Source organism: Quercus lobata, chromosome 2 (assembly GCF_001633185.2).
Source record: "Quercus lobata isolate SW786 chromosome 2, ValleyOak3.0 Primary Assembly, whole genome shotgun sequence".
Classification (NCBI taxonomy): Eukaryota; Viridiplantae; Streptophyta; class Magnoliopsida; order Fagales; family Fagaceae; genus Quercus; species Quercus lobata.
The window spans coordinates 70,743,387-70,760,317 of record NC_044905.1 but is presented as its reverse complement, the minus strand read 5'-3'; the positions used below and the strand labels follow the sequence as shown (position 1 = coordinate 70,760,317).

The following is a 16,931-nucleotide window of genomic DNA, read 5'->3' as shown; positions in this document are numbered from 1 at the left end:
AAATAACGATAGAAAAATGGGAGAGGCAGCTGCTTCAGTTTAGGATATCTTTGTTGAACTAATAAACTAATACGGGTTCTCAATTTAAAAATTTCTAGTTGATCTGATAAACAAAAGGCTATTCAAGTTAAGGATTTCTAGTTGATCTAATTGTTAATAACGAAGAAAAGAGCGTCTAGTGCTTCCAGGCAATATCTCAACGAATTTGGTACGGGGAAATGTGTCTTCTGGCTTAGTTGCTTACCTGACTCTTAATTTTAGAATAGAAAATTCAGAGTAAACATAACAACCTATAACTAATCCTATATTCTATACTATTTAGCCTTTTATTTTTCCCCTCGAAATGTCACTATTTTCTACCATTTGAGTTTTCTAACATAATGATCCAAATTGATTGGATTAGTGTTTGGAGTTTCTTGATGCTTTCCTGCTTTGCTTTAAAAAAAAAAAAAAAAGTCATGTTAACGGGTACCCTTAGAGCAATTGTTAATAAATAATTTTAGAAAAATTTTGACACTACTTTCATGGAGAATATAAAAAGTTATCAAAAACATTAATTGTTTTTTTTTTTTTCCTAATAAAAAGTTTTGGTTAAATTCCACTAAAATATCCTGAGGTTTTAACTAATGCCAACCAGGTTCAAGACTTTTCAAAACTAACTAGTATAGTCCCTAAAGCCAACTTAGTCCCTAAACAATTAGTTATTTTTTCTCAATTGTTTTAGGGACTAAATTGGCTTTAGGGACCAAATTGGTTAGTTTTAAAAAGTCTTGGATTTGGTTGACATTAGTCCAAACCTCATGGGTATAAATGGAATTTATCCAAAAATTTTTAAAAATGTATCTTAAACCAATCCATAAGGTGGTCGATAACTTTTTCCTTAAAAAAAAAATGATCAAGATATTAATGGATTTTTTGGGTTTTTGTATGTTGATAGGTTGAAACTTCCAATTAATTAATAAAGAAGTAACAACTAATAAATGATCTGGCATCCATAAGCTAGTTTTCTTCCTGTACTTGAACTCTGTTTTCCAAATTCTAAGCAACTACATAAGGTACATTGCTTTTTTGAATTATGTATTGACTCAGTAAAAAAGCAACCTAACAAGTAACACGTACCATGACATCGATCATGATTCATGAATCACTTTTCCTCTTACTACATACAACTTTGAATAGTTTGATCATAGAGGAGAAAGAGCAAGCAATAAAGATAAGAGCAAAGGAACCAAGTAAGCAAAATTCGGTGCCAACCCTCACCAAATAATAAGCCCCCACTCTTCCTTGCAATGTGTCTGGCACTCTGACTCTAGATACCTTTGTCTGGTATTGTTAGGTCCCAAGACCAGTGGCCTACCACACCCATAAGACCAAAACTCAGTCATAAACAAGACTAATTAGACTATGTCCAATAAACAAAACCATCTCTTTCTGCAACATCATTAGCAATCATGCACAACTACCCATCCCTTTCACATTATGTTTCAATTGCTTAAGGAACGACACATTATTTAGGCTGGGGGCTATTCACTTTCCATATATAGCTTCTTATCCCATTGGAAAAAGGATCAGACTCATCTAATAAATTGTGTGACAGACACCAGGTTTTCCAAACCACACATTCGTTTCTAAATTAGTACTATTAGTTTTTGGTTCCTGGGCTTTTCCTACAGAGTGTGAAGCATTATAAGAGCGTTGAGCCTTCCCTTTCAATTTATTAAAAAACTTTTGTCACTTCCACAGATTGTTCACATGGTTTGTTTTTATATAATCAATAAATATGCACTGAATTCAAACATTTAAAAATATAAACCATGCTCTTCTTTTAGCTTATTTATCTAATTATCAATCATTTTGACTCAGGTTTTGGAGGTTCAAGAATCTGCTGTAATGGAGAGCTGTAATGGCAATGTGTTTCAACTTAGTGTCAAGCAAGGAGAGCCAACTTTGGTTCCTCCTGCAGAGGAAACAGAGAAGGGTCTATATTTCCTTTCAAACCTTGACCAGAACATTGCGGTGATCGTTCGTACTGTCTATTGCTTCAAGTCAGATGAGATAGGAAATGAGAAGGCTTGGGAAGTGATCAGGAATGCCTTGGAAAAGGTTCTTGTTCACTATTACCCGCTTGCTGGGAGGCTAACTATCAGCTCTGAGGGTAAGCTCATTGTGGATTGCAATGGAGAGGGAGCTATTTTTGTTGAGGCTGAAGCAAACTGTTCAATGAAAGAGATAGGAGACATAACAAAGCCTGACCCTGAGACTCTCAGGAAGCTGGTTTATGACATTCCTGGAGCAAAGAACATGCTAGAGGTGCCTCCCTTGGTGGCTCAGGTATGTAAACCCCTTAAAATATACTTGACTTTATTTCTAGTTGTAGTTCTTTGTTGTACGTAATTGAAGAGAAGGATTTAGTAAAGACATTATCACAAGTCACATTCACAATGGTTTTCCTGAGCTAAATGAATTTAGGATGTCTTTGCAGTCACTTACATGTGTATAATTTTCACAAAATTTAACCATACCAGTATGCAAAAACTGTGTGTACATAATAGGATCTCCCTATCTTTCTTTTAAGTTCATGCATGAAACCTCTCACAACTTGGGAGATCACTGTTAAGTGTTAATTTTTTTCCTCCAGGTGACTAAGTTCAAGTGTGGAGGATTTGTTCTTGGGCTGTGCATGAATCATTGTATGTTTGATGGCATTGGTGCTATGGAGTTTGTGAACTCATGGGGTGAAACAGCCAGAGGCTTGCCACTAGCTGTCCCTCCATTCCTAAACAGAAGCTTACTTAAGGCCCGAAACCCGCCAGAGATAGAGCACCAGCATCAGGAATTTGCCGAGATAGAAGACAAGTCCTGCATCAGTGACATTTATAATGATGAATTGGTGTATAGGTCCTTCTGTTTTGACCCTGAGAAGCTAGACAAACTAAAGATGAAAGCCATGGAAAATGGGGTTCTTGACAAGTGCACTACATTTGAAGTCCTCTCAGCATTTGTATGGAAAGCTAGAACTGAGGCACTGGGGTTTCTGCCTGACCAAAAAACAAAGCTCCTATTTGCTGTTGATGGGAGGCCTAAATTTAACCCACCACTACCAAAAGGGTACTTTGGCAATGGAATTGTGTTAATAAATTCTATATGTCAAGCAGGTGAACTACTAGAGAAGCCACTTTCATTTGCAGTGGGGTTGGTTAAGAATGCAATTAAGATGGTCACAGATAGTTACATGAGATCAGCCATAGATTACTTTGAAATGACAAGAGCTAGGCCATCTTTGTCTTCCACCCTTTTGATCACTACTTGGTCCAGGCTATCTTTCCACACAACAGACTTTGGATGGGGTGAACCTGTTCTATCAGGGCCAGTGGCATTGCCTGAGAAGGAAGTGACTTTGTTCTTGTCTCATGGCAAAGAAAGGAAAAGCATAAATGTGCTTATGGGTTTGCCAGCTTCTTCCATGAAGATCTTCCAAGAACTGGTGCAGATTTATTGAAAAAGAAATTAATGTCTACATGATGCTGTTGATTTTAAAAAATTACTATCACCACATTGGTCTAGTTTATCTTATATTATTCATCATAGTTCGTTAATAGGCAAGTCAAAGAAAATTATGCGTGGCCAAGTCAAGTTGGAAGGTGAATTATGTATTATGAATATGTTATTTCCGCATCTTTCTTTTATATATTGGAGTTGGAAACTAAAAGGTTTGCAAATGAGATGTTATGGATTCCTTATTCTGCTAAAAAAAATGACTCCCTATTAAAGAAGTGAAGAACAACATAAACACTTTGGAGCTGTTTTTTTATGAGAACGCAAGTCTTTTATTAATTTGAAATTGGTAAATTATTTTGCAACTGGTTCTTTTATTTTTTATTTTTTATTTCCCTTCCCGAATGAGTAAATATCATTAATTAAATCAATTATATAACAAAAGCTAGTCAAGGGGGCAAGCCATCTTCATCCTATAAGAGAACCTAAGATGGGGGATGTCTTCTCAAAAAAAAGAAAAAAGAAAAAAAAAAAGAAAAAAGAAAAGAAAACCAAAACAGAAAAGAGAAGATGGGATGGATCATGGTCTCATGGATGATATGGTTAAAGGCCCCAGACAGTAGTACAAGAAGTGTAGGCAACAAACAAATGAGTAAGAACATTACAATTCTTGTAAACAAAATGAATGTCCCCAAAAGAGAATCAAGTCGAGCTCAAACATTATTTGTAAGCTGGTGAACAAATTACTTTTGTTGTCTAATCAAGTTCGATTATTCACTACTCAACAAAGTTTGGCTACTTTATAGCCTTACACCTCACAATTTTTTTTTTTGCCCCAAAGATGTGATGGGCTGAGAAATTGGCACCTTGATTTGACCTCGTCTTGCCCTACTGCCATTCTTACTTAGGGTAACTTCTCCGTATGGTTCCTAAAAAAATCTTATATATTCATTTTAAAGTAAGTGAATTGGATTTAACCTTGTTATCAACGTTTAATTTAAGGTTGGCTATCACCAACTTGGTATCTATCTTATTTGTTGATGATGTAGCAAAATTCATTTCATTAATTTCAAAATGAATAGATTGAACTTACCTAAGAACTCTAAAGAATTTGAGCGGAAAAAAAAAAAATCTAGGACCGTACCATTTTGTGCTTATAAATTTGTCAAAATTATGATTGATGCAACAAATTATAAATGGTAGAAAAAAAGTAATGAGTTCATGTGAAAGTCATAGACAACCAATTATACTCCACCACATAAGTAATTGTAAAAAATGAACCGCGGTTCTAGAATGACTCATTATTGCGATATGCTGCTGAACATAATGCGTGAATAGAGATATGATGTATTTCAAGTGACTTCCACTAAGAAGTAAGGACTAAGAACCCAATGTCAGCTTGCATCTCATCTATCAATGTTAGGTAGGAAGTTGACCGGAAAATTCTACAATTATTTCTTACATCAAAATGAAGCCGCAAAAGCAAGGCTAGGAAGCACGGCAATTCCTTTGATCCTTTCCTCTGACCAAAATGGGGAAAAAAAGTTCATCTCAATCACGTTGAATCAGCACAATAATTATGGAGAATATACTATAGATTTAAATCATCTATTAATAAAAAAAAAAACTTGACAATTGCCCGTAAGCTTTTTCCCAATTAGGATCAAACACATTTCAGTACTCATTAATAAGAGAGGGTGACTTGACCATTTCATACATTAATTCTTGTCAAGTTATGTAGTTTTGCATTAAGGCCAATACCATGTAGAGTTTTATTTTGTTTTTTTAATTATGATTAGAATTGTGAGTAGATATGACTCAATCATATGGCATTAAATTACTAGTTTAAAAGACCACTAATTATTGCTAATGTGGTTTTCCAAGTGCATTGAATAATTTCTCTAAGAAATAGGTACGGGATGAAAAAAAATATATTATCAAGCAATATGTCCATTGAATTTGAAAATATCATTGATGTATCATGCATGATCAAATGATCTCTTAAGTGGGATGATGGGGCTCTAATTTTTTTTTATCCATGATCTCTTTGAGGGTCCAAGTCTTTGTCCACCAAAAAAAAAAAAAAAACCTTTATATTAAGTTTTTAGGGGTGTGACGTGATTACTTAGATGGATATGTCTTACCCCTTAGATCAATTAAGGATTTTACAATAAAGTTGTCAATTTTTTTTTTATTATTTAAATTGAAAAATAATAAACCTTTCATGAAATACCTCTTTATTGAATAATTTGGGAACTAAATCATAAAAGAGAAATTTACTTGGTTTTGATCCAAGATACATTCTAAGAGTTTTCTCAAAAAGGAAAAAGAAAAAAGATACCGTCTAAGAAATAAAAAGTACATCATTATGGTATTAGTTACAATTTAAGAAAGGAAAAGAAATACACATCACTTTGATTCCTAGTTATGATAAAAGAAAAAAAAATTACATTGATAAGTTATGGACTCCAAACCCAATATCTAAGTTTGAAGATTAGGTTATAAAATGGAAAGGTATTAGACACTTATTCCACCCTTTTTGCATTCATCTAATTATATAATCATGTTATGCATGGCAAGAAATTAAATATGTTCATCATGTGAATTTAATGGGAATTAAATTCTAATTCTAATACGCATGAACATGTTAATTATCTCATATAATCAAAATTCATCATTTTATGCCAATAATTATTATTATAAGAATTAACTAGATTAGGATGCTTACCTAGATGCATGTTCTCCTGCAAACATTTTTTTAGCCACTTGATAATCAAATTGTTTTCCAAAACATTTATAATTTTTTACTTTAAAATTTCCTGTTATTATTTTTTTTTACAATGATTGATTAAAATTCAAAAAATCATTATTATCTTCAAGAATTATCTAATACTTTAAATACACCATTATCTTAAAATTTAATCAAATGAGATTTTGATATGTAATTAATCTTAATCTAATCCATTTGAAGACCAATCAAAATTAATGAATCATAACCACTAGGGATTAAGTCTTACTTTGAAAAATGAACATTTGACCATTAAAACTTGATGTGGTTTGATCTTTTGATTGGGTGATACAATTTTTAGATCCAACACATCATTTTGATCTTTGTGAACTTTGATGTATTTTGGAATTGAATTCATGTTCATTGAATGGTTCCAATGATGTTTTTAGCCATCGATAACTAAATCTAGGATTTTACCCTTAATTGACTTTCAATTACAAAATAGGGTGTCTACACTATCATTAGATTATACAAAGCGGAGTAAGCTCACAATCAAACCTGTTAAGTAATTGCTGATCTAATTCTAACTTACCTTAGGAACTGCATAATCCTTTTGAAATTTGTTTAAGATTATTATGAATACTCCACTCTATTTTTTTATTCTTCCTTTTCAATTTACCTTAAAAAGTTCAACAAAATCACTTTTATATAGGAATTTAGGTAATGAAAATGGACAGGGTCCTCATTATAGGCTTTATCAATGAATCATTGAACCTCATGAGAAATTGTGTCTAGATTCAAATGTTTCTGTGCATAACCTGTACATATAAATATCTAGCCATTCCAACAACCTTTCAGTCACTAACAAAGTAACATCTCAAAGTTTCTACGTACCTTTCACTCCCATATTGTCACAAATTCACAAAAGAGAAGGAACCCAAGTTTAGTGTCATTACAAAGCCACCTCTAGTCTCTTAACACAGACCCAACTCCTTCTCTTTTTACCTGCAAGTTTTTTTCTGCATACAATACAATGGCAGCTCCTTCAGATGCTTCATTACCCTCTAAAAATAAGGCTTGGGTCTACTCTGAATATGGAAAATCTGTTGATGTTTTGAAGCTGGATTCAAACGTGACCGTCCCAGAAGTGAAGGAAGACCAAGTGCTGATCAAGGTTGTTGCTGCAGCTCTTAACCCTATCGATTATAAGAGGATGCTTGGGTTTTTCAAGGCCTCTGACTCTCCTTTACCTGTAAGACTTTCTTCCCAATCTTTCTCTAGCGGTGCTTTCTGTGTGTATGTGTTTTAATGTTATTATTAGTATTATGAATTATTATATATATATATATATATATATTGAGAATCATATATGTTATTATTATTTCCCCTCAAAAATTTTTTTTATTATTGTTTCATCTATTTTATGAAGATTTTGATCAACTTTGTTTGTATTTGATGAAATTTCTTGATTCTGCATTTGATTTTTTAAGTTAATAAAGATTAAAGAAAATGTTAAAATTGGTACTGTAGGGGCTAGGGTCCAAAATAATGTATTGAGTTTTGGGCCTTGTCCGAAGACACTAACAAATCCGAGGAGGAGAAGATGACTTAAATGATCCACATTACAAATCTCATCAGTGGGGGATGAAGGGAAGAAGGTCCGAGGAGGAACTCCTCCTCAGACACGACAAACGCAGACCAAGTGTGTACTCTAGCAATTGAAATGCATCCCATGAACATGTGAAAGGGAAGAAAACTCAAAATATCTAAAGGAAAGCTGCTACCACCACATTAAATACACTGTAACTACTTTTCTGGTCGCATTAATGTAGAGAGGACCCCTGAACAGTACTGCCTTGACTGCCACAACTCACAGAGGGCTGAAAGGGATGTCTAATTGGATGGGTACTCAAGTGGGGATCTAGATGATTAACAAGTGTAAAGCCCAGATGATCAGAAATGAGCTATATAATGTGGAAGAGCCCCCCTGAGGAGGGGGTGGAGAAAAAGAGTGAGAGAGAATACTATAGCATACTAAACAATCTTAATATTGTGATTAGTATACGTTAAATTTGGGTCTCCTCAGACTAAACATCCATTGGCACTGATGTCTTTTATTGGTGCTTGATTGTCTCTTAACTCCATACTAGCCGTTGTCCAACTCATTAAGATCTATTTCTTTGATTCATACTCTACAAAATTTATTGTATTGGGCTTATTAGACCAAGATTCCATACATTTGGGTTTGGGCTCCAAATCTTGCCTTTACAGGTACCTTATTTCCAACCTTGATAGAGAAAAAAAGAAGTAAAAAACCTTGTTGGGTAGAATAAAATAAGCTGATGATATGTTTGTTTAAATAGAAGTTTTAGAATATAAACAATTTACAATTTAACCCTTATCAATGCGGGGCTGGGCGGGGATGGGGCGGGGTGGGTTTAAAAAGTCTAAACTCATCCCTATCCCGTCCCACCACCTTTGTGGGGCGGGGAAAACCTGTGTAGGGCGAAGTGGGGAGGGGCGGGTCAAGTAGGGTGGGACAAAATTGCCATCTCTAATTAAGCTATAATGAGGACTAATATAAAATAATCCTATTTCTTGCTAATATTAATTGATCGAGTTTAATATTTTATTAAATGCAATTAATAAATCATGAATTTAGCATAAATATAGTAAAGTAAAATTTAAACAATCCTATTTCTTGGTAATATAGCATAATCAATTAATCATGAACTTTTTTTTATTAAACCAAAGTTTTTTATTTTTTATTTTTTTAATACAAGATAAAAATTCTACTTTAGAATAATCTAAGTGTATATGTGTAAGAAGCTCCCTTCTGGAGACTTGAATTAAAGCTCTTGCCTCTCACATCTCACAAGTATTTATATTTGTGGAATGACTATCGCACTAAGGGTGTGCGGTGGTAAACCAAAGTTTTAAAAGTTAAGTTATAATTTTTGTTAATGTTAACTGAATTAAATATTTATTAAATACAATTTAATAAATCATGAATTTAGCATAAAATTAGTGAAGTAATAACATCATTTTAAATGAAATTTAATATGGATGGCAATAAAATTAGTTCATTTTTTTACACTAAATAAAAAAATCAATTAATAATATTAATTTTTTTTTTTGAGAAACTATAATATTTAAATTGGTTTGGAGTCAAACGAAAATTGTGAGACATGGACCATTAATATTGAAGAAGGGTCAAGAGACAATTTAGGGGCTGAGTTCCTAATAACAGAAACAACCTTTACAAGTTTACAACTTTATATATACTTCATATTTTTTTTAGGGGTTAGCTTTGCTTAACATGGTCCGTAGCAAGGATTTGAATGCCATAAGAGCACTAATGGGTTCGAAATTTCCTCAGTGTGTAACTTATTAATTTATTAAAATCTTATAATAATACATTAACATTATTTTTAAAACACATATTATTATTAATAAGAGTATTCATTTATTATTTTTGTTATTGTCGTAATTGTTATTGTTTGTGCAGACTGTTCCAGGCTATGATGTAGCTGGGGTGGTGGTGAAAGTGGGAAGCCAAGTGAAGAATTTTAAGGAAGGAGATGAAGTATATGGGGACATAAATGAGAAAGCTGCAGACCACCCAAAAGTAATTGGATCTTTGGCTGAGTACACTGCTGTTGAAGAGAAAGTATTGGCTCTGAAACCCAAGAATCTAAGTTTTGTTGAAGCTGCTAGCCTTCCCTTGGTTATTGAGACTGCATATGAAGGTCTTGAACATTTTGGTTTCTCTGCTGGTAAATCCATCCTTGTTTTGGGGGGTGCTGGTGGAGTTGGAACACAGGTTATTCAGGTAAATCTTCACTCATTGATATTCAATTCCAATGCCCTCATGTCAACCTCGTGAAAAGTCTCAAGTCTCTTCATGCTTTCTGTATGTTCAGTATTTAAAAGTTTTATGTTGTCACTATATTCCACAATCATTATTAATTTGTTAGGAGCTTTGTAATTCCATTGGTATTTGTTGATGTTTATGACAGAAATGCCTAGAATTCAAATTCCCTCTCTCTCATTGTAATTATAAATTATAAAAAAAAAATCATTATTAGTTTGTTCAACATATTTGTGGCCTAAAATGCACTCCATTCTAGATATGATAATCCTCGTGGGTTTTTTTTTTTTTTTTTTTTTCAAATGTATTGGGCAGCTAGCAAAGCATGTTTTTGGCGCATCCAAGGTAGCAGCTACTTCAAGTACTGGGAAACTGGAGCTGTTGAAGAGTTTAGGAGCTGATTTGGCCATTGATTATACCAAGGAAAACTTTGAAAACCTTCCAGAGAAATTTGATTTTGTATATGATACAGTTGGTAAGATTCTGAATTCATTGTTAGCTTCTGCATAAGCATAATTTAGCCATTGAATTCTATACTTATAACTGGGTCTTGTGGCGGGTGTCCTATGACAACGTTCAACTTAACAAAATGTGAACTTTATGTTTAGATTGATTTCCATGTCTAAAACAAAATGTAGATTACATATCTGATAAATCCCGACTCATTTCAAATTGAAAGATCACCTACTTTGATGTCACGATAAACTACAACATATTCCAAAACTTGAGTTGTTAAGAAAGAAGAATTTAATCGATTAATCATTATTCTAACCACGGCAAAAGACTAATTTTTTGTTGTACCTAAAAACAGGGCAAAGTGATAGGGCTGTGAAGGCAGTGAAAGAAGGCGGGCATGCTGTGACAATAGTAGGTCCTGGAAATCCACCGGCATCCATATTTTTTCTCACTTCTGATGGGTCTGTCTTGGAGAAACTGAAACCTTACCTAGAGAGTGGGAAGGTGAAGCCGGTGATCGACCCTAAAGGCCCGTTTCCATTTTCCAAGACCATTGAAGCATTTTCCCACCTTGAATCTAACAGAGCCATTGGAAAATTGGTCATTCATCCGATCCCATAAGAGAAAACAACCCAGTTACGGCAATATATGGAAATAAATATATCCTTGTGTGTGCATTAGTAAATGGAACTAGTACTGAAACTAATAAAAGGGTGTGTAAAATACACTGTTACATATTATTTGAGATGTTCTACTTTGCATGCCTAGTATAGTTTTTGTTGGTGTAAACACAATAATAATGGAAATAATACACAAAGAGAAACTGAATAGTACTTCTGAATATTATTAATATAAAGAAAGGAAATATACAACACTATTTGGACTGAGGCGCGGCACTCGCTCTCTTTAAGGAGATTCAAGTCCTTGGTTGGTTAACTCTTGTAACCGGTGCAGACCTTCTCTAACTTGTCTCCCCTAGGATACAACAGCCCAACAAGTGTCGTATGGCTAGAACAACCTCTGCACAAAGTGTTCAAGCCCAAAGCTCCACCAGAAAGAACACCCTAAAAATGGAGTATTAATTCGGGCCATTTACTGACCAACGGATATGGTAATTACTCTGAATGGGCTGTCAAGTAGGAGGATCCAAGGGGCTGATTCATTTCCATTTTTGATACCTCCACTCTTCACCTCCCCCTTGCGCACGTATCTAGCCCAATATCTGAGACAATTCATGTTAGCCCATTAATCACCACAATTAAAAAGAATAAAAAGTCTCTCTCCTTTTCAATGTGGGGTTAAACATTTTCACAACTCTTCATCTTCCATATTCACTCCCACATCTTTACATTTATGTTATAACATTTACTCATTTTAATTATTTAATATTAAAATGCTCCAACAATCCCCCACTCATTTTAATATTAAATTTTAGTTAAAGAGAGATTACTAGGCAAAGATGGGTCACTATGCATCATGAAGGTGTGCTCTGCATTGAACCTTCACTTAGTAAAACAGCGATCTCAACTCCAGAGTCGTAGTGGTCTCCGACTTGAACTAGGACTGCTTTAGGGAAATTAAGCATCACTGCTTACACATAACAACCCAGGTGTTGACATGAGCTTTTATAGCTAGCACTTTACGGCCATGTGCTGATCCCAGTTTCATGAGTGTATTTGAGATTAAGTCCAAATCTCATAGGGAGCGGCCTCACCCCCACACTCACATAGGTGAAATTTGTCAAGGGTGCTCCTGTAATTCTGACACCCTACTCATACGAGCTACAAATTTCATTAAGAGTTTTTTACTCAACCTCTCCACATTACAGGATAAATGCACTTATATCATAGGGATGAACAATTAAAAAATTATTTACAAAATAAATAATTAAAAAAAAAATAAATAGTGCATTTCTTACGACCATCATATGATTTGTTTTTCCCATTGAACCCAATTCTCAGGATCTCTGGTCCTTGGGTTGGGTATCCTCATACATGGCTCATGATTCTATGGACTTTAATCCCATCCCCCTCGATGTATTCCAGACTCTATCCTTTGCCAAGGCCTTGGTAAATGGATCTGCAAGATTATCATTAGATTTAATATAATCCACAGTTATGATGCCACTACTTAAATAAGATCGCACGGTACTGTGCTTTCTTCTTATAGGTCTGGATTTACCGTTGTAGTAACGGTTTTTAACTCTACCAATTGCGGCAGTGCTATCACAATGAATTAATATAGGTGGAATTGGCTTTTCCCAAAGTGGAATTTCATATAACAAATCTCTAAGCCAATTTGCCTCTTCACTAGCTGAAGCTAATGCTATTAATTCAGCTTCCATTGTTGAATTAGCAATTATCGTTTGCTTTTTAGATTTCCAACAAAAAGCACCACTACCTAAGGTAAAAATATAACCAGTGGTAGAGAGAGAATCACCTGACAAAGTATTCCAATCGGCATCACTAAAAGCTTCAATCACAGCAGGGTACTTTTTATAAAATAAGCCATAGTTTTTGGTACCAATTAAATATTTCATAACTCGCTCAATAGCTAGCCAATGATCTTTATTAGGTTTGCTAGTAAATCTACTAAGCACTCCTACTGCATATGCAATGTCAGGTCTAGTACAATCAGTAGCATAATGCAAACTACCAATGATACTAGCATAATCCTTTTGATTAAAAATCTTATCATCATTATTCACAGGAAATAAATGAACACTAGAATCAAAAGGGGTAGCTACACTTTTGTGATCATGAAAATTATATTTTCTCAATATTTTCTCAACGTAATGTGATTGATCAAGATATATTCCATCACATGTTTTTGTAATTTTCATGCCCAAAATAAAATTAGCCTCACCAAGATCTTTCATATCAAAATGGCTTTTAAGCATATTTTTTGTTTCATTTATAACATGCATATTTGAGCCAAAAATCAACATATCATCCACATAGAGGCTAATAATAACATGTAAATTATTCCATGATTTAGAATAAATACATTTATCACATTCATTTGATTTATAACCATTCTCAATCATGCAGGAATCAAACTTTTCATGCCACTGCTTAGGTGCTTGTTTTAAGCCATATAGGGATTTAGTTAGCTTACATACCTTGCTTTCTTGGCCAGGCTCTACAAAGCTTTCGGGTTGGTCCATATAAATCTCTTCCTCTAGGTCCCCATTTAGAAAAACAATTTTTACATCCATTTGATGAATTTTCAAATAAAAAATTGCAGCAATGGCAATTAACAATCTAATAGATGTAATTCTTGTTACCGGAGAAAATGTATCAAAGAAATCAAGATCAGCTTTTTGTTTAAAGCCTTTTGCAACAAGTCTAGCTTTAAACTTATCTATTGACCCATCCGGTTTCAATTTTTTTCTAAGGACCCATTTACAACCTATGGTCTTACAACCCGGTGGAAGATCTACTAATTTCCAAGTTCTATTAGAAATTAGAGATTCCATCTCATCATTTACAGCCTCTTTCCAAAATATAGCATCAGGTGATGTTAAAGCCTCTTTTAAATTTTGGGGATTTTCCTCAATGTTAAAAACATAATAATCAGGACCAAAATCCTTTTCAACTCTAGCTCTTTTACTCCTTCTAGGTTCCATTTCAAAATTTTCTTGATTTTGTAAATGTGAAGTAGAAGAACTAGGTTGTGACAAAATATTTTCTTCACCCCCACTATTTTTCAATTTAAAAGGAAATTTTTCTTCATGAAAAATTGCATCACCAGATTCAAAAATTATTTTGTTTTCGAGATCAAAAAATCTATAGGCTGCACTATTAATCGCATAACCAAGAAAAGCACAAGTAGTAGCTCTTATACCTAATTTAGGCATTTTAGGGTCAGTAAGCCTTACATAAGCAAGACAACCCCATACTCTCAAATATCCCAAATTTGGCTTATGTCCTTTCCACATCTCAAAAGGTGTGGTGTGTGACTTTTTATGTGGCACCCTATTCAAAACATGACATGCAGTTAAAATAGCTTCACCCCAAAAATGTAAAGGTGCACCAGATTCAATTAACATGGCATTTGTTAACTCAATTAAAGTTCTATTTTTTCTTTCAGCCACACCATTAGAAGCAGGTGAATATGGTGCAGTAGTTTCATGGATAATTTCCAAAGACTGAGCAAATGAGTTGAATGCACTTGATTCATACTCACGGCCTCTATCACTTCTTATTCTTCTTATTTTTCTACCGAATTGATTTTCAACTTCTTTTAAAAAATCTTGAAATTTTTCAAAAGCATCACTTTTATTTTTCAACAAATAAATAGTTGTATATTTTGAGAAATCATCAATAAAAGTGATAATATATCTATTTCCTCCACGAGTTAAAATTCCCTTAAATTCACATAAATCGGAATGAATTAACTCAAGCAATTCGGTATTTCTTACAACATTTTTATGAGGCCTTTTTGTAATCTTAGCTTGACTACAAGTTTCACATTTTTCAAAATCTTTTGACAGTCTTGGAATTAATCCTAAACTACTCATGATTCCCACATATCTACTATTTATATGACATAAACGAGCATGCCAAAAATTAATAGAAGAAAGCATATAAACTGAACTGGTAGATGCTTTATTATTCTCAATATTCAATTTAAACATTCCATCACAAGCATAACCCTTGCCCACAAATAATCCCTTTTTTGTGATTACATAATTATCAGATTCCATAGTTTGCTTGAAGCCAGCCTTGTTAAGCAAAAAACTTGACATCAAATTCTTCCTCATGGACGGAGTGTAAAGTACATCTTTCAATGTTAGCACACGTCCAGAAGTGAATTTCAATTCAACCTCACCACTCCCAAGAACCTTGGTTTTACTAGAGTCACCAAGCATAACAGTTTTTTCTTCTTCAAAAGGAGTGTACAATTTGAACCAATTCTTATCATAGCAGACGTGCCTATTAGCACCGGAATCTACCCACCACCCTTCAACATATTGCACCATATTGATGTCTGTAATCATAGCCACTAAAGGCTCTTCGGTTACGTTAGCCTGTGGGACAGATTCACGTTTCCGAAATTTGCAAAATCGAGCAATATGCCCACTCTTGCCACAGACAAAACAGGATCTATTAAATTGATCTTGTGAAGGGGGTCCTTGGTTCTTATTGTAATTTTTATTTGGGTTTCCCCTTCCTTGAGGTCTATTATTATTTTTAAAGGCTCTTTTTTTAGGCTTCAATTGAACATTTCTAGGAAAATGATTTTTGGGCATATTATTATTGGATGAAATAAGGTTTACCTTTGTGGTGGAATTACCATTGCTCTCTTGTGTCATGAGTGCATCTTGTCCTCTAGCCTCCTCCTCCACACGGATGCGTGTGATCAAAGTCTCCAAGGATGTCTCCTTTTGTTTGTGCCGCAAAGTCTTTTGGAACTCCCTCCAAGATTGTGGTAGTTTATCAATTATGCCAGCTACCACCAAATTGTCTCCAATCTTTATGCCTTCGGATCTCAATTCTGCCACAATCATTTGGAAGTCTTGTGCTTGATCCACCACCGATTTTCCATCCACCATTTGGTAACGGAAAAATCTACTAGCAGCATACTTCTTTGCACCTGCCTCCTCGGTATCATACTTGCTTTGTAAAGCTTTCCAAATTTTCTTAGCAGAATTGTAAGTTGTATCATAATAATCATAGAAATGATCGGCAAGACAATTCAATAGATAAGAGCGACAATTATATTCATCTTTTGTATACTTATCTATTTTTTCTTGATGGAGAATATATTCTTCCTCACTCATCTCATCGGTAGGAACTTTTGACGGATTCTTGTCAGTGAGGATGTAGGAGACTTTGAGAAGACTTAAGTAGAAGAGGACCTTTCCTTTCCACCTCTTGAAATGGGCTCCCTTAAAGCGAAAGGGCTTGTTGAGATCTCCAACAGGCTCATTTGGTTTCTCTTGTGAAGACTCCATGTGTTTGAATCTCCTTAAAATTGTTGGTGCAAACACAATAATAATGGAAATAATACACAAAGAGAAACTGAATAGTACTTCTGAATATTATTAATATAAAGAAAGGAAATACACAACACTATTTGGACTGAGGCGCGGCACTCGCTCTCTTTAAGGAGATTCAAGCCCTTGGTTGGCTAACTCTTGTAACCGGTGCAGACCTTTCTCTGACTTGTCTCCCCCAGGATACAACAGCCCAACAAGTGTCGTATGGCTAGAACAACCTCTGCACAAAGTGTTCAAGCCCAAAGCTCCACCAGAAAGAACACCCTTCCTTGCCAATAATCTCTCTATTTTTTTAGTGTGTATTGTAAATTTCAGTAACATGGATTGGGTCTGAATGAGTCTATTTATAGGCTCAATGAGCCTTACGAAATTACTAC

At 34.4% G+C, this 16,931-nt stretch overlaps 3 protein-coding genes across 3 annotated transcripts; 2 read left to right on the top strand and 1 right to left on the bottom strand.

The window, feature by feature from the left end:
- The first annotated feature begins 1,402 nt into the window (after window positions 1–1,402).
- LOC115976403 (omega-hydroxypalmitate O-feruloyl transferase) lies at window positions 1,403–3,724 on the top strand. Its single transcript, XM_031097660.1, has 3 exons — window positions 1,403–1,755; window positions 1,864–2,331; window positions 2,639–3,724. The coding sequence occupies exons 1-3, from the start codon at window positions 1,753–1,755 to the stop codon at window positions 3,497–3,499; spliced, it is 1,332 nt and encodes a 443-aa protein (XP_030953520.1). The 5' UTR covers window positions 1,403–1,752; the 3' UTR covers window positions 3,500–3,724.
- Window positions 3,725–7,125: 3,401 nt separating this feature from the next.
- On the top strand, window positions 7,126–11,304 carry LOC115978215 (2-methylene-furan-3-one reductase-like). The gene is made up of 4 exons (XM_031100231.1): window positions 7,126–7,475; window positions 9,732–10,055; window positions 10,410–10,569; window positions 10,906–11,304. The coding sequence occupies exons 1-4, from the start codon at window positions 7,257–7,259 to the stop codon at window positions 11,169–11,171; spliced, it is 969 nt and encodes a 322-aa protein (XP_030956091.1). The 5' UTR covers window positions 7,126–7,256; the 3' UTR covers window positions 11,172–11,304.
- A 1,014-nt stretch (window positions 11,305–12,318) lies between these two features.
- On the bottom strand, window positions 12,319–16,509 carry LOC115969796. Its single transcript, XM_031089411.1, has 3 exons — window positions 15,832–16,509; window positions 15,140–15,582; window positions 12,319–12,331 (listed from the first exon to the last, which is right to left on the bottom strand). Exons 1-3 carry the CDS (start codon window positions 16,507–16,509, stop codon window positions 12,319–12,321), a joined length of 1,134 nt encoding a protein of 377 aa, XP_030945271.1.
- Between the last annotated feature and the right edge of the window lie 422 nt (window positions 16,510–16,931).